Source organism: Ochotona princeps, chromosome 2 (assembly GCF_030435755.1).
Source record: "Ochotona princeps isolate mOchPri1 chromosome 2, mOchPri1.hap1, whole genome shotgun sequence".
Taxonomy (NCBI): Eukaryota; Metazoa; Chordata; class Mammalia; order Lagomorpha; family Ochotonidae; genus Ochotona; species Ochotona princeps.
The window spans coordinates 41,624,910-41,643,737 of record NC_080833.1 but is presented as its reverse complement, the minus strand read 5'-3'; the positions used below and the strand labels follow the sequence as shown (position 1 = coordinate 41,643,737).

General features: G+C 38.9%; 1 protein-coding gene across 5 annotated transcripts in view; it reads right to left on the bottom strand.

Annotated features, from left to right (window-relative positions):
• The window catches only part of ZFYVE9 (zinc finger FYVE-type containing 9), a 179,112-nt gene that overhangs the window by 72,105 nt on the left and 88,179 nt on the right, over positions 1-18,828 (bottom strand). For 2 of the 5 annotated variants that reach the window (XM_004588672.4, XM_058655042.1), the window contains 3 exons: positions 4,929-5,028; positions 2,119-2,295; positions 337-506 (listed from right to left, as the gene is read on the bottom strand). In XM_004588672.4, the coding sequence (XP_004588729.2) occupies positions 337-506; positions 2,119-2,295; positions 4,929-5,028 (447 nt within the window). The remainder of the gene's footprint in view (positions 1-336; positions 507-2,118; positions 2,296-4,928; positions 5,029-18,828) is intronic. The other 3 variants (XM_058655022.1, XM_004588673.4, XM_058655034.1) reach the window with 3 other exon arrangements.

The following is an 18,828-nucleotide window of genomic DNA, read 5'->3' as shown; positions in this document are numbered from 1 at the left end:
CTTGCTTAAACATGTCCTTATCCTATTCCACCATCTTGTTTCTATCCCCAAGCCAAGCCTCTTGCTAGAGCAGTAGCCTAAGCTCATCTAAGAACAACCTCCATGAGTATTTTTTTTTTGGAAAATTTTCAAATACACAGAAGACAAAAAACAGTTGATTCTGCCACATATACCTAACTGTCACACATACATAAAGAGAGGTTCCATCTGTACATTAAAATTGTATCAAAATTCATTGGGTTCCACAACAGTCACTAAACTTAGCAAGAGGAAGAAAGTAACACAGCACTGAGTAAAGCAAGTACTTATCTTTAGTTGCAGTTTTGTTTTTCTTACCTCTGGTGGTAGAGGATTGGTAGTTATTGGCTTGACTGGGTCATGTGACACAGCCAGGGTTCCTGCAGAAGAAGTTCCATTCATTGTTAATTTGGCTGCATCAGCAACTTCTCCATTAGGCAAAATCCCATCAGCAAACCAAACTCTCCTTTGTTCTCTGGGCTGAGCCACTTGAGGGGCCAGAAAAATAAAATAGGTATCAATGTGACACTGATAGGATTTCAAAGATAATGAAGACAAGGTCACCAAATCCAGATGCATAAGATATCACTATTTAACATCTTACAACTAAAGAAATCAGAGGTAAATCCCTATATAAAAACGGTTACAAGATATAATGAAATATATTCTTTACATCTATGACTTAGATACAAAGATTTAAAACATGCTGCTTTGAAGTACTCTCATTAGGAGTTCTTCAACACATCTACGGCTATGTCATATGATCTGTACTGCAAGCATTCAAGCAATACATTCACAGCAGGCAAAATATCAATAAGTACATCTAGCAAAAAGAAATTCAAATTCTCCCAACAGTATGAGTTTTTCACAGAAATTAAATACCTGGAAAAGTGACATGGTACTTACTGTTAAAGGGCAAAAGATGCCCTGAAGGATGCTGAAGAATTATAAATTAATAAAGGAGGAACTGGCACAGATACATAAGAACTGGGAAGCAAACTGACCAGCATTTCTGTAAAAGTGTTAACTGAAGAAGCAAAAGACTGATCTGGCCATGTAAAAGTTGTTTGCATTTTAGTAAAAGGACTAGGGAAAAGCTGGGAAATTGAGTCTGATGAAATGTTCTCATAAATCCAATTTTGAAAATCAATTCAAACAGTCAAAACAGAGACTAGGAAAGAATAACAAAAATGACAAATGAAGTAAAGAGAATAAGGATTTTAAGAAAGCCTGAACTCACAAAAATACAAGGATTATGACCAAGGGATGATCTGAAAAGACAGGTCAATGGGAAGAGTGTGATAAAGTCAATAAAAGTCTTAGATCTTTAAAAGGGGAAAATTGACTATTTAGCAAGGGGAAGGGAATATTACCAGATGAAAAGATATATAATTAGCGAAGGAAGATTGATTTTTGACTTTTGATTATCAAGAGAAACTTCTTGATGAGATCATTTTAAGAAAATATATATTGTTATTTTTACTTTATATAATCCCCTAAATTTATAAAGTACCTTTCATCTGACAAAATCAAAAAGTTATATAGTAAGCCAAAATAAGCTTATCCTATAATTTTCTACCTGTCATATCAGAATTTAAGTTCTGGATTTAAAGGTCTATATTCCAACACAATATTTTCATGTTTTATAATGGGTAGATTAAAAATTAAAAGAAAATGGCAACATATATTCCAAAAAAGCAAAACTAGAACAGGCTTGTCAGGAAGAAGAATTCTCATTTTCATCACCTACTAGACTACTACAAAGAACATTAAGGTAAGTATGAGGGTAGAATTTTATAGGGTGACTTCACATTCCACACCTCTTTTAGAGTATAAGCAGTATAATTACTTCATTCTTAACCTGGAGAGGAAGGTGGCATAGTTTTCAGAAGTGCTGCCACAATATCAGGCCAACACAGTATTATTTTTTACTTGCCCAGAAATAGTATTGACACATTTCTCACCTTGTTTTTCCACTTTAACAATCACCCAAAGGGACTTGTCTGCAGTGTTTCAAGACTTGTGCTGCAAAGTCACATCAGCACCTTTTTAGAGGAACATGGTGAGGAAAAATAGAGAGAATAGCACATGATCCCCTACCTTCTGCTCCAGGGTGCTTTAAAACTCCCACAGGTACCATCACAGTGGGAGGTGGAGAGCTCAGGGCTCCTGAAGCCTGAGCTTGCTGCAAGGGAGGGATAGTAGAACAGTATTCAGCAGGATTGTTAGGGTTAGGGCTCTGGCTTGAGGCACTCATCATGTTCTCCCAGGCTTGAGCTAAAGCAAATACAGACACAATCAATGTGAATGGATTGTAAAATATGGACATTAAGACCTCCACAATACTGGATAAATAATGTAGCTCCTGCTCATTAACACTCAGAGTATCTCTCTCTTCCAGCTAGTGAAGGTATTAAGGAGATAGGTGATTTTATTCAATTAAGGAAACAGCTTAATAAACTATTTGCAGTTAAGAATTTCATTGTATTAAAAATAGCAAAAAGAACTGCCTAATCTGAGTTAAAGACTAGGCCCCTAACTTCTTTAAAGGATCACACATTGCCTCAAAAGGGAATGAAGCAACAAAGGATTTCTAATGGGAAAACAGTTTAAATAGTTCATACATTTTATGAAGTTCTATCAGGAACTAAAACTGCATAACCCCATCATATGATTTTTAGTTTCAATTCTAGATCAGACTGTTTTTAGCTAAGATAAACTCTTGTTTGAAATATTCTGAAGCCTAAAGCTCAAGGGAACACATCTCTGCACTGAGTGAACTCTGCCTGTACCTAACAACAATCATTTTACATCTTTGGTGTGTCTAAAAAGCACAGAACCTATTCGAACATGAAAATGCGCCAAGTTCATATAAATGTGATCAACCCACATGATCACAGATAGGTTATAATTCTGTGTAATTTTACTATTTAAACACTCCTATTTCAAGCACTGTCTTTAAAAATAAACAGATGGAACTGAACTGGCACTTGTGTTAGAGTTAAGGTATGCACCCCTTCCACACTGAAGTGAATAGGTTTGATTCCTGACTCTGAATCTTGACCCCAGCTGTCTGCCAGTATAAACTCTGGGAGGCAGTACAGACAGCCCAAGTGATGCATTCTTATCACTCACATGGGAGACAAGGATTGAGTTCTCAGCTCCTGCTTTAGTCTCAGGCCGCTCCAGGATGTGGAGCACATTTTGGGGGAACGAACCAGTGAACAGGAGCTCTATCTTGCTCTTTTTCTCTCTCTGCCTCTTAAACATTTAGGATGAAATGCTACAGATAGGAAAGACATCATATATTACTTTCTCAATTCAGGAATACTGTGTGCACGGAATACAATATAATAAACTTTTTTAAGTTTGTTTTCAAAAACATTCTGTGTCAAAGAACAATTTATAAGATTTTGAATATTGCCTTCAAACTGCAAGACAGGACTATTTACAAAAGCTATGCTCCTTTGAAAGCACTAGCAGGAAGAGGGGAGGAAGAGAAAAGGAAAAGAGATAGGGAACACATCAAATTAAATGTTCAGAAAAAGATCAGGCTAAGCCATGCAAGAGGAAAGACGCTGGAAAAACCAGGAAAAGTAGATCACCTTAGGATCCCTTGTTAAGGGCCTCCTTTGCTTAATAAAAAGTAGGTTCCATATGAATCCTCTGCCATTTCCTTCATCTTTAGTTCTGCCATCTTAAAATAAAACAGCTATCCAGTTGGAAGATCTCATCAAATAAAAGAAGTATTAGGTACTATAATTAAGTAAAATGCTCTTGTCCGTGAATATGTATCCAAAAATGAAAGTAGTGGAATAAACATCATCAATTGAGAAATCAAGTGAAATTACCATCGTCCAAAAAAGTGACCCTTAAGAGTAGAGAGAATGATTTACATTTGATCAAAATTATAAGAATTCAGAAATGGGAGGAAACTAGGTGGATCATAGGAGATTAGAACAGAACAGATCAGATTAACCGACATGCAATAGGTTAACAAGGCAGCAACAGGAACACATCACTATGAGCAATGCAGACAGACAGGGCAGGAGGGATCTCAGAGCAGCTCCATCCTCTGCGAGGGCACACTATCCAGGCACAAGCAGCAGTGGTGTCCAGAATCAGTATCTTACGTCTATCAGTGAATGTTCTGGCAACTACACAAAGACATTTTCAAAGAGAAAACACTACAGCTTGAGCAATTTTATTGTCTCTCTTTAGAAGAATATTCAGGAGTACTTTTGTTATCCATTTTTTTAAACTATAAAATGCTCCTGAATTTATTTCTAATTTCTTAAAAGATGAACAGTAAGTTTTACTTACCACCCACTGGCTATATCCTTTTGCCAAAAAACACTAAATTCAAAACTATTATCCTCATCACAAACATAAGTAGGATCAAAGAGATAACTGATAGGAAAAAGCAATTCTCTACTTGATCCTGGACTTAAAATATATATTCTTAACAAGATGAATGAAACAAGGTGTTAATAAGAATGTATTTTAAGTTATTAAGGTGTCCCCTAGATGGAGTTTCTCTTGGGAAGAAAATCTCAACCCATTTGTAATATCTTATCATCAATGTCAATTGCTCCCTGGCCCCACACGCAACTCAAGTCATTTCACAGGAATATTAACGCTATATAACACCAGATTTCCAAAGACCTTCCATTCTTCTTGCAAAAAAACTTAGCTGCCCTTTAGCATTCAATTATTAAAAATCAGGCACAGTAATTCTGAAATGCTAATACGGTTCAAAATATGAAAACTTTCTCAATATTTTTAAAGTTACAACTTTTGAGAAAGTGAGCAACTTATACAGAAAGACATTGAAGAAAAAGTTTTCTTTTCATAGGAATTCTATGGTTTGGTGTCAGGAACTGTGAAACCAACCTGTTCTCAATACTCACCATTCATCAGTACTGAATGGCAAATAACACACACTCTAGCTTCCTTTTTGTCCATATATAACAGTTTACATTTCAGGTTACAGCAGGAAGCACAGAAAACCTGTGTAGAAAAAGAAGACACTATAAACTCATTTGGGATCACAACAAATAGAACAGGTCAGTGCTGTTTGACAATGATGACTGACAATGAAACTTATTACACTAAAGTAATAAAAACTTTAAAGAGAAACCTAATTCAAGAGGCTATGCAATTCAAAAAGCAAGAGTGAGATTTATAATTGTATCAACAATAAACTGAAAATATTGACTGAAAATAAAAACTATCACGGAGGTCATACAGAAAATACACAGCAGAGAAACAAAAACACACACCTGAGTTACAATATTTGATACATGTAATATCGCTTTAACACAGACTGCTCAAGACAATTACTTCTGCTATTGATATTTGGAAAGGAACTGAAACATTTTAAACAATGATTTCTGGTTTTTAACTCTGCTTTCTACTACCCTTATTGGAAAACAAGCCAGCTGCTTTCCCTAATACGCAAAAGATCACGCATAAAAATATACCAGGCAATCATATTAACAACAACAAATCAAAAGCCCAGCTCTACCTACAGGAAACGAGAGCTGGCAACCAAAATCAGCCATGGCAATTTCTAGCACCTCATTTCCAGCTTTTGGGTCTGGCTCTAAAAAAATCTCAATTTCTTTTGTTTTCTACATCATGCAAAAAGAATTTCCTTAAGCCTTTGATAAGACTTGTTTTCTTGAAAATTAAATCATTCACCACACAGGTCTTCATATAGGAAGAAAACTGTTCCCAGGAGGATAAATGCTACCCCAACAGCCTGTACAGCAAAGAATTATCCTGCATCTTATGAGACTGACATAGGTCATACTTAACTCAAAGCTGAGATAAATCACTATCCTTCCTACTAGGTAAAACTGATACACATACAGCTATTATGATTACTAATCTACAGTTTTCAAAGGGCTTTACATTCTCACATTCCTCTGTGATGTAGAAAAGAAAAAAGTATACTGCCTTTTTCATTTTCTACAGAAACTGAGTTTGATTGATTAGACAACTTTTAGAAGTTCACAGGAAACTGGGACCAACACAATGGCCTAAAGGCTAAATCCTCACCTTGTATCCACTGGGATCCCATATGGGTGCCTATTTGTGTCCTGGCTGCTCCACTTTCCATCCAGCTACCTGCCGCGGTCTACCAAGCAGCTGAAGAAGGCCCAAGGCCTTGGGACCCTGTACCCATGTGGAAGGCCTGGAAGAAGTGCTTGGCTCCTGGCTTGATTGCCTTAACTCTAGTCATGCCGACTACTTGGGGAGTGAATCAGTGGCAGGAGGATCTTTCCGTCTCTCATGCTCTTTGTAGATGTGCCTTTCCAATAAGAATAAATAAATATTTTTTTTTTTTAGATTTTAATTTTTATTACAAAGTCAGATATACAGAGAGGAGGAGAGACAGAGAGGAAGATCTTCCATCCGATGATTCACTCCCCAAGTGAGCCGCAACGGGCCGGTGCGCGCCGATCTGATGCAGGGAACCTGAAACCTCTTTCAGGTCTCCCTGGAAGAGGGTCCCAAAGCTTTGGGCCGTCCTCGACTGCTTTCCCAGGCCACAAGCAGGGAGCTGGATGGGAAGTGGAGCTGCCGGGATTAGAACTGGAGCCCATATGGGATCCCGGGGCTTTCAAGGCGAGGACTTGAGCTGCTAGGCCACACTGCCGGGCCCCAAGAATAAATAAATCTTTTTTTAAAAAAAGACTTTTATATGTTATTTCTTAAAAAAGACTTATTTATTTTTATTGCAAATTCAGATTTACAGAGAGGAGGAGAGACACAGAGGAAAATCTTCCGTCCAATGATTCACTCCCCAAGTGACAGCTGTGAGCTGTGAACTGTGCCAATCTGAAGCCAGGAGCCTGGAACTTCTTGCAGATCTCCCACACGGGTGCAGGATCCCAAGGCATTGGGCTGTCCTCGACTTCTTTCCCAGGCTACAAGCAGGCAGCTGAATCAGAAGTGCAGCTGCCAGGATTGGAACCGGTCCCCATAACGGATCCTGGTTCTTTCAAGGCGAGGACTTTAGCTACTAGGCCACCACGCCGGGCCAAAAAAAAGCATTTAATATAATTCAACACCCTGTATGACAGAGCACTCAAAAAGTAGTAACAAGGAAATTATATTAATATGGTAAAACTCATGTTGTAAAAACCTAGAGCCATCCTCCACAGACTACGAGGGTAAAAAGTTAAAAGAACTGAAACATTCATCTTACCCACCTTCTTCCATACCTCTACTCTCCTCATCACTCTAACTGGAGGTCCACATGGACATGCATCCCTATGCAAATGATATGTACAACTATGTAAATACTAAATAGAAAATTAAAAATTAAAAAAAAACTACAGCCAACATATGCAAGGATAAAAGACAAACAGCTTTTCCTTTAAGATAGTAATAAGACAAAGACATGTGCTTTAGCCATGTCTACTCAACAAGGTAATGAAATTTAGCCAGAGCAATTAAAAAGAACTAAAAGGCATGCAAACTGGAAAGGAAGAAGTACAATTATCTCTGTTCATATATGACATGATCCTGCATACAGAGAATCAAAAGGTACCATACCGAAAAATAACTGTCAGAACTAACATGTTCAAGTCACAAAGATAGGAAATCGGTAAGCAAATTCAGCTGCATTTCTACACATTGATAACAATAAAACAAAATGAAATTAAGAAAACAATTTCATTTTAAACAGCAAAAATAATTAAGAATTATATATTAAAATTAGAAGATAAAAAAGAATTAAGAACTTGGGAATTAGGTACTTAAAGAGGTGCCCAATAAAAGAAATTAAAACAAAATAAATGCAAAGACAGTTTATGTACACAGATTTGAGAATTAACATGAAGATGCAATACTATGGGCTCAGCGCAGTGGCCTAGCAGCTAACGCCCCTGGCCTTGAATGTGCCAGGATCCCATATGGGTGCCGGTTCTAATGCTGGCAGCCCAGCTTCCCATCCAGCCATCTAGCTCCCTGCTAGTGGCCTGGAAAAGCACTAGAGGACCCTGCAGCCACGTAAGAGACCTGGAAGAGGCTCCAGATCGGTGTGCATCTCTGGCTGTTATGGTCACTTGGGGAGTGAATCATTAGATGGAAGATCTTCCTCTCTGTCTCTCCTCTGTATCTATCTGACCTTCCAGTATGACAGGAACAGTCTGATTATAAGTGTTTACTTACTCCCATCTACATCTGCATTGCTCCATCAATACATACCTGAATGGGTATAGACAAAAATGAATCCATGGGAAATATGGGTAGTAATATTATCAATAATCTTAATTGTATTCTTAATATTACTACACTTTTATCTAAGATTGATGATCTAGAAATAGCTACAATAATAGACCTTTTATGTAAATCATGCTGTGACTTAATAAGGGATATAGTATGTATGTTGGAACTCTTGAACAGAAGTGACTCCATCTTCCTAGACTACTGGTGAAATGGAGTCACCTCTCATATCACTCCTGTCAAGAAGTTCTAACGCAAGTAAACATGTTAAAAAAACAAGTTCTGGTAAAAACGATAAAAGAAGAAAAACATGTTTTGACAAATATGTAAAAAAACACATTTTGCAGAATTAAGAAAAAGCAAAGAGTGTTACTGACAGATAAGTTATAACCAATTAAAAATAAGTAAACATGTTTGTGAAGTGAAAGTAACCAATGGAAATATGTTGTAAACAAGTAATAACCAACCAAAAACATTGTAAACAACTAATGGCTTGACCCCCTGAATTGTATATAAACCCATGCCTTGGTCCCAGTCACCTGAAGCCAACAGGCTCCCACCAGATCGGAGCCAACCTGTTTGGTGTGTGCTCGCCTGAATAAACGTCCGATTGCAAGCATTCATTCTCTCGGCTTGTGGTGTGTGTTTGAGTGACCGGGCTCGGTGTTCGCGACAATGTACAAAAAAACAAATACAAAACAAAAAAACAAAAAAAAAAAAGAAAGAAAGATCCAAAGCAACCCACAGATTCAACAGTCTAGGTTGAGACCTCAATCACATGTGTTTTGTTTTTTTCAGAAACAGAAAAAAAATCTTCCTTATTCTCATATGGAATCTCAAGGGACAATAAACAACCAAAATAATCTTCACAAAGAACACACTCCCTAGATGCAAAATGGAAGTAATCAACACAGTGTGGTACTGCATAATAAAAGATACAAAAACCAATGGATTAGAACACAGAGCCACAGAAGTAAACTCTCATATGTGTATCAAATCATGTTAACAAGAGTAGCAACAGCACTCACCAGGAAAAGAAAAAACAGATACCGACATTCAAAGCAATAAAATCAGACTCACATCATATACAAAAACTCAAAATGGATCAAAAATCAAAGTGCAAGCACAACTATAAGACACACAAAAATCACAGTGGAAAGCTACATGATACTGGATGTGGAAATGGTATCTTGAGTATTATTTTAAAAGCACAGGCAATAAAAGGATAATCGCATCTCATCAAAATTTAAAACTCTGGTGTATAAAAGACAAAAGAGTAGCAAGGAGAAAAACCTCCACAGAATGAAAGAAAATGTTTGCAAATCATATGCCTGATAAGAGATGTTTATGTAAGATATGAGAAGAGCTCTGTAAGTGCACAACAAAAACGACAACTGAATTAATAATGGGCGAGGCCCGGTGCTGTGATGTAGCAAGCTAATCCTCCATCTGTGGTGTCAGCATCCCACATGGGTGTCGGTTCAAGTTCTAGCTGCTCTACTTCCAATCCAGCTCCCAGGTAATAGCTGGGAAAGCAACAGAACATGATCCAAGTTCTTGGGTTCCTGTACCCACATGGGAGACCCAAAAAGTAGTTCCCAGTTCCCAGTTCCCAGCTTTCAGTCAACCCAGCTCTGGTCCTTGGGGCCATTTGGGGAATGACTAGCATATTGAAGATCTATTTACTAATTCCACCTTTCAAAAAAAAAAAAAAAACTACATGAATCTTTTTAAATATGGGGAAGCAGCAGGCCTTTAGCCTAATAGTTAAGACATGTGCATCCTATGCAAGACCTCGATAGGATTCCCAGCCTTGGCTCCTGCTTCCATTGCAGATCATGTGAGGCACTGGTGATGGCGGAAATGCATTTCCAGTTCTCACCTCTGGTCAGCCCCAGGCCTAGCTGTTGCAGGAATCTGGACAGTGAACCAACAGATAAAAGCTGTCCCTCACATAAATAATTTATTTTTTCCCAGTAGGTGAAGAACACGAATAGATATTTCTTCAAAGAAGTCACATGGGTTTTCAAAAGGTTCATGATAAAAATGTACTATAAAAAAATATGCATGGATTTGACCATGGCGCATTGACAACAGCAAACATTGGTGTTTGATAAATGGGACTCTCATTCATTGCTAATGGCAATGCAAAATGTTACGGCCACTTTGGAAGACAGTTTACTAGTCTTAGAAGAAGAAAATGCAGAACCCAACAATCACAGCGCAAGATGTTTATACAAGTGAAGCAGAACTCATGTCTATACAAATGCCTACATACAAATGTTGCTAACAGCTTTATTTATAATTACGCCAAACTAGAAACGACCCAGACACACTCCAATTGGAGAAATCAACTGCAGTATATTCATACAGCAGACTATTATTCAACAGTTAAAAAAAAAAAAGCCATACAAACACACAATAAAAACTGCATTTCCAAAGGAAAAACATAAATCTGAAAATCTACATCCCGTATGATTTAAACTATATAATATCCCAGAAAAAGAAAAAAATAGGAACAAAAATAAGACCAATGGTTTAGAGAAAGAATGATGAACAGGTGGACAAGGGATTCTTAGGGTAGTACAACAGCTCCATAGAGAACATGATATATAACAGATACTTATCAAAGTGCAATATGGCATTAACAAAAGGTACAGCTTTCAAAAAAGATTTATCTGAAAGGCAAGATTACAGAGCTAGAGGGAGAGACAGAGATCTTCCATCATCTGTTTGATTTCCCAAATGGTAGCAATGGCTGGAGCTGGGCCAGTCTGAAGCCAGGAGCCTCTTCTGGATCTACCATATGGGTTCAGGGTCCCAAGCATGAGACCCATTCTCCTTGCTTCCCCAGGTACATCAGCAGGAAGCCAGATCAGAAATGCAGTGGCTGGGACTTCAGCAGGTGCTCATATGGAATGCTGTGTTAAGAGTGTGGGTAAAATGTTATTGTTGGGCAGTGTGAGATTCCTTTGTACTGAAAAACTGCTACTTTGCTAGGCCAGGAGGTGCCTGGATTTTGGGAGGATTCCCTTTAGCGATAAGTCTGTTCTTTGCTGCCTTGCAACTTTGTGAAGGCAAGGGCACAATTCTTCTCTGGTCCCAGGAACAGGAGGAAGATAAGGGTATGAGAATGGGATGAGCCATACAGATAATGGGTATGGGAACAGAACAGGCTGCCTGTGCCTGAAGGCCATAAAAAAATTAGCATGTCTAAGGTTGTTACTTTTGATGTATTTCCCAGCCCAAGAGAGCCTATATAAGATGTCTTGGGCTGTTCGGGGGTCCGACCGCCCTGCTTGGCTGGCCTGTGTGCCCCAAGTGTGGTCTGACCCCAGCATGCTGGCACAATAAACTCTGTTTGCTGTCTGCATTACCAGTGAGACTCTTTGTTGTTCTCTGGGGGTTGACTAGCTCGCACCCTGATGTCCGGGGGTTTGGGCCCGGACTCTAACAGCTGGTGCTGCACACGGCAGCTTAACCTGAAATGCTGCAGCATTTGAGTCCCCAAAGCACATTTTTAAGTATTTCTTTTAAACTTAGTAAGGTCATTAATATTAATTCAACTGCAACAAATGTATCACATTAACTCAAGATGGCTTATGGCAACTATCTTTAAAATTCTTTTGCTCCAGAAAACAAAGTCTGTGAAACAAATAAATGAGAATATTCAGAGAAATCAAGAGACAGCTATCCTTCAAGGTATATATACATTTATATTACTTTGTTCAAATAAATGGGGCTGGCACTATAGCATGCAAGACTCCTGGCTTTAGCCTGGCACAGCCCTGGCCATTGTAAACCTTTGGGGAGTAAATCAACAGAGCCGAACTTCTGTCTCCCACTCCCCATTCTCTAACTTTTGTCTTTCAAATAAATAATTCCTTAAAATTTTAAATGTAATTATCATTTTATTTTGATAATCTTTACATAGTTGATTAGGGTACAAAGGGTCAAGGACTACAAGAAAAAAATATATATATTTTTAAATCTTACAAATACCAGGCTTTTAAATCTCATTTTCAAAATGAATATTTTATTTTAAATTTCAATCTAAACTCAGATTTCTAATATACTTTAAAGTACTTTTTCTCAAAGGACTAAAACAAAAAAAACACTTAAATTTGTAAATACAGTTTTTCATATATATACATATATGTATATAAAAGAGTTCTGTAATATATTTTTTTTAATTCTACTTGCATGGGCCTGACGTCATGGCCTAGCAGCTAAAGTCCTCGCCTTGAACACTGGGATCCCATATGGGCTCCAGTTCTAATCCCGGCAGCTCCACTTCCCATCCAGCTCCCTGCTTGTGGCCTGGGAAAGCAGTTGAGGATGCCCAAGGCCTTGGGACCCTGCATCTGCGTGGGAGACCTGGAGAGATTCCAGGCTCCTGGCTTTGGATTGGTGGTGCAACACCGGCCGTTGCAGTCACTGGGGGCGGGGGGAGGGGGTTCAATCATCTGACAGAGGATCTTCCTCTTTGTCTTTCTTCCTCTCTGTATATGACTTTGCAATAACAAATAAATCTTTTTAAAAATTCTACCTGCAAACTACTTAATAATTTATTGTGCACTGAGTTTTTTCAAGGTTGAAGTTTCAGTTGACCTACCGTATTCTTGACCTTTATCCTGGATGTCACAGTCAGTCAAGTCTATTATGCACAGAGAACATTCTGAAGGGATCTTTTAACGCACTAGGAAACTCAGTGAAGTGTTCCATGAACTCTTCAAGTAAACAGAAACAGAAGGTATTACTGAACATCAGCACACCCTGGGAGGCAGCAGGTGATGACCCCAGTACTCCGTTCGCTGCTGCATATGTGGGAGATCAGGATTAATCTCCAGGCTCCAGATTTCAGTCTGGCCCAGACCCAATTTCAAGCATTTAAGGAGTGAAGATCTCCGATCACATGTTCCTGTCTTTTAAATAAATAAATACATATAACATTTATAAATACACTTTACAGACTCTTGATATCTGTAACTGAAGATTTATACCATAATTCAATGTGACACTTAAATTTTAATTTTAGTAAGTTTCTTCTTTTTTAAGATATATTTTTATTGCAAAGTCAGATACATGGATAGGAGGAGAGACAGAGAAGATGATCTTCTCTCTGATGATTCACTCCCCAAGTGACCACAACAGCTGGTGCTGTGCTGATCTGAAGCCAGGAGCCAGGAATTTCCTCCAAGTCTCCCACACGGGTACAGGGTCGCAAGGTGTTGGGCTGTCCTCAACTGCTTTCCCGCTGTATTCAAGGCAAGGACTTTAGCCATTAGGCCACCGCGTCGGGCCCAATACTTAAATTTTTTTTGAAAGATTTATTTATTTTTATTGGAAAGTCAGATATACAGAGAGGAGGAGAGACAGAGAGGAAGATCTTCCATCTGATGATTCACTCCCTAAGTGACCACAAATGCCGATGCTGCGCCAATTCAAAGCCAGGAGCTAGGAGCTCTTCTAGGTCTGCCACGCAGGTGCACGGTCCCAAGGCTTTGGGCCATCCTCCACTGCTTTCCCAGGCCACAAGTAGGGAGCTGGATGGGAAGCAGGGCCGCCAGGATTAGAACTAGCAACCATATGGGTTCCCAGTGTGTGCAAGGTGAGGACTTTAACAACTATGCTATCACACCACGCCCTGACACTTAAATTTTATACATATCATCAGGAAACTTTTTAAAAATTGTGACAAAGGTCATGTGTGCCAAAAGAAATCCTGAAAAAACTATCATGAAAAAGTTACTGAAAAAGGGAATCAGCAATTGCAAAACAAAACTCCAAGCACAGCCAAGTTAACTGATAACATTAATAGCATTTCCGTCTGAATAGGATGACCTCCAGAAAACACACTTTGAATTCAGCACATTTCAAAATGCTTAATGGCACTCTTCCCACAAAGTGATGTCAGTAATCAGAAAGTTCCAATAACGATTTGAAAGAGATAAATCAATGCTAGCATAATGACTTTTCTTTTCTTTTTTCTTCTTCTTTTTCTTTTTCTTTTTTTTTTTTTTTTTAATGAAGGGCTTACACAAGCTCTTTTAGAACAGCAAGGGAAATGCTTCCTTTTGCAAAACAGGAAACGTTCCCAGAACTCTGTCATTCCTTCCAGGGCTTTCCCCCCTCCCCCACACTGCCTCTCCTACAGCTTCCCGTCTCTCTTCTATGTTCAAACCAAAAATGCAAGAAAAACTCATCTATTTTGCGGCTACTTTTAAAAAGCTGAATTACAACAAAAAAGTAATGCTGGGGAAATGAAGGGATATATGTTACTTTCACTAGATCTCTCTTCTTTCAGTGTTCAAGCTGTTCCAGATCTGCTTTGTAATTGAACAATTGGTAAGTGAAGTAAAATTTATCTTTTTTTTTTTTTTAAAGATTTATTCATTTTTCATTACAAAGTCAGATATACAGAGAGGAGGAGAGACAGAGGAAAGATCTTCCATCTGATGATTCACTCCCCAAGTGAGCTGCAACGGCTCGTGCTTGCCGATCCGAAGCTGGGAACCAGGAACTTCTTCCAGGTCTCCCACGCGGGTGCAGGGTCCCAAATCCTTGGGCTGTCCTCGACTGCTTTCCCAGGCCACAAGCAGGGAGCTGGATGGGAAGTGGAGCTGCCGGGACTAGAACCCGCGCCCATACGGGATCCTGGCGCATTCAAGGCAAGGACTTTAGCTGCTAGGCCACGCTGCCGGGCCCTGAAGTAAAATTTAAAATGCTAACTTTGCTGGGCTACTCTGTTACCTGATAACAACAAGCACTCTCTTTCTTCCTTACAAATTCAAATAAGCCACCAACCCACGACAAAGTCAGTGTAGTCATGGTTAGAGTATGTGCTTTGAAATTTGGCAGATTTATGTATGGTAAACTCCACACATTTCCATTTATATTTTAAGATTTGAACAAGTTACTCACTATTTCTAAGGCACATTTTTCTTGTAACTACATCTTAGAAAAATGTCATATCAGTCAAGATAAGCCTCTTAAAAAGCAGCCTTCAGGGCCCAGTGTGGTAGCCTAGTGGTTAAAGTACTTGCCTTGCATGTGCCCCGGGATCCCATATGGGCACTGGTTCTAATCCCAGCAGCCCCACTTTCCCATCCAGCTCCCTGCTTGTGGCCTGGGAAAGCAGTTGAGGATGGCCCAAAGCCTTGAGACCCTGCACTCAGGTGAGAGACCAGGAAGAAGCCCCTGGCTCCTGGCTTCAGGTTGGCTCAGCTCCAGCTGTTGTAGCCGCTTAGGGAGTGAACCATTGGATGAAAGATCACCCTCTCTGTCTCTCCTCCTGTCTGCATATCTGCCTTTCCAATAAAAATAAATCTTAAAAAAAAAAAGCAGCCTTCAAAAACACGTTAGACTCACCTTTAACATGATCCCAAACACAAAATATCTGAGCTAGAAGTATCAATTCACATTTTTTTCCTTTTAGAGAAATGAGTTCTCTGTTCTCTTATTATTCTGTCAATTATTTCTTACTCTAAGGTGACGTATGATTTATTTTGCTATTTGGAGCAATTATCTTAATTAATGACATGAGGCAATAAAATGAAACACTCATTGAGCATTTCAGAGTGTGAGAAATACTCTTCCAATTTACAAAGAAGGAAACAAACTGTGTCATGATAACCCCACTCATTTTAGCAGTACAGATATAAACTGCAACACTTCAATAAGTATAATAAAGTAAAACTAGTACAATTATTTTATATTCTACTTATATTATACCAAGAAAAACAACAATTATAAAATTTGTTGCAGGGTGTGAGCAAGATCATGTCAAACAAGTCTAAAGTTTATTAAGAATCCTTTATCAATCAAGTTTGATAACAGGGCCCAATAGAAATAGCAAATCACAAACCCATATAACAATCCAGTCAATTGAAACCCAAAGAGGAACAAATGGTCATTACCCTGAAGTCCATCCGTTAAGCTGAAGACCTATGTCCCAGTATCCCTAACAATATAAGTTACTGTGAGAGACATGCAACAAATAACCTGGACACACTTACAAAGCCGCAGACATTCACCTTTCCCTGGCTTCTCTGCCCACATTCCACTACTGCTAGGCCTCACCTCTCCTGGAACTCCCGAGAGCACCCAAATCAGAAATACAAAGCTTCTTAGCACTGCTATCTTCACTGTCCTGTCCAAGCAGTGAACAGTGGGTGAAGAATATAGACACACAGGGGCCATGCTCAGGGCATACCTGTCCTTATTCTGTTCATGGGAAGCCAGAGAGCAAGCAAGCACTGAGAAGGCCAAGAGTCGAGACTGTCAGAATGATGGAGGCACAAGACCAAAAGAGTGAGCCCCTCCATATCAAGGGCCTTCATAGGGGCTTGTGAGGTAAGTGGTTACACAACACCACCACACCGCTCCCTCTCAGGTTCCAGGTGATCATCGCAGATGGGTAGGAGGGAACACATAGGTGGTGGTGGGGAGTGGTCTCCAAGCTAGTGACCCTGAACTAACCGCCTACCTCACTACAATACTACTTACTAAGAGATAAATATAAGTGTCATATTGTGTTAAATAATTTTTCACAATTTTATATGAACTGCTTCTATTCACAAGCATATTCTTATCTTGGCTCACTTTTTTGGTAAGATAATTTATTTCTCTTTCCTGCTAACTCTCTACCTACGCGTTAATGTAGTCCCATTTTTAAAAACACTTTAGAACTTTGTTCCATGAATTTTATCTACATTTTAGTGCTTTAGAAGTCACTTTTTTTTAAAGATTTATTCAGTTTATTACAAAGTCAGATATACAGAGAGGAGGAAAGACAGAGAGGAAGATCTTCTGTCCAATGATTCACTCCCCAAGTGAGCCGCAACGGCCGGTGCGCGCCAATCCGATGCCGGGAACCCGGAACCTCTTCCGGGTCTCCCACACGGGTGCAGGGTCCCAATGCATTGGGCCGTCCTCGGCTGCTTTCCCAGGCCACAAGCAGGGAGCTGGATGGGAAGTGGAGCTGCCAGGATTAGAACCGGTGCCCATATGGGATCCCGGGGCTTTCAAGGCTAGGACTTTAGCCGCTAGGCCATGCTGCCGGGCCCTAGGAGTCACTTTTTGTTATGACTTTTCCTGACTTTCCCTCTCTTACTCAGGAAAAAATTAGTCACTCATTTCTTAATGTGTATAAACTCTTTTGTTCATATTGCTAGAATAAATGAGGAAGTGTAAAGGGAAAGTAATATGACTGAAGGAAAGAATACTAGCTTTTTCAGATGCTTTGGCATTACATGCATTTATAGACTTGGAGTTATACCTTTCCCTCTAACCTCAGTTTCTCAATCTGTGAAATTAAAAAAATTAACACCCATGCTACAAGATTCTGATGAAGACTAAATGAAAATAAATGTAAAACACACAAACTGGCAGTCACAATACTTTATATATATACACACACACACATATATATTACACATATATATGTATAAATTATAATTGCTATGGGATAGGATAGTCTGCATATTCAAATTAGTGGTTCACAAATATTTCTTGATTTTTTAAGTGCAAAAACTCCAGATATTCCTCCTCCCACCGAATGAAATTAGTGGCTCTGACTACAGATTATGAGATAAATATCCTTAAATGCACTTTTAAATACCAATTGCCCAGCTTGCTTGCAATAGACATAATTTAGCTATAGATACTTAGCAGAAATTACTGGAAGTGCTTGATTTTTACTAGACTAGAACAACAAAAATTTTTTTCAATATATTACAAAATCACATTATTTGGAGTATTTTCTAGGAATACCCAGCATAATCTGATTAATATCTAGAAAAAGTATACCTGTATTTAACAAGCCATTTTTTAAAAGGAATTCAGATTTTTCTCATCAATTATTCATTTAAAAATTATTTATTCATTCACTTGTCCTCATTGGCATGAAAGGCAGATAAGAGTCAGAGAGAAGAGGAAAGACTATCTACTGGTTCATTCTCCAAAGACCCAAAACACCGGGGTCTGATTCAGGCATAAGCCAAGAGTCAATAATTTCATCTGAGCCTCCCATATGGGTAGCAGACCCAAGCAGTTGAGCCATTATCTGTTGCCCCCAGGATATATCAACAGGAATGTGGATGGAAGCCGAGTAGCCAGTACTCAAACGGGCACTCCAATATAGGCATGTGTGAGTTCCAAGTGTGGCCTAACCTGCTGCACTATAACATTAACGACTCAACAATTCCTATAACATCAATTGATATGAGGATAAAGGATGGAACTATGAACCCATAAATTCTTTAATTCCTGAGCAAAAAAATCATCTACTTTTCAATTAATACGCATTTGACATTTCTTTCTGATTTCATCTAAAGTACCTAACTTTACTCATTTCATATGGTACACTGGTCTGTACCAAAAATATTTTTATTATCTGCCCAAGGAATCAAAAATTTCACAAAACAACTTACATAGTACACAAAAGAAAACAGTATAGATATGATGAGGGCTGGTGTATTAGCACAGCAGGTAAGCCAACTCCTGTAATGCTGGCATCGCAAATGGGTGCCAGTTAATGACCCAGGTGCTCTACTTCTAATCCAACTTCTT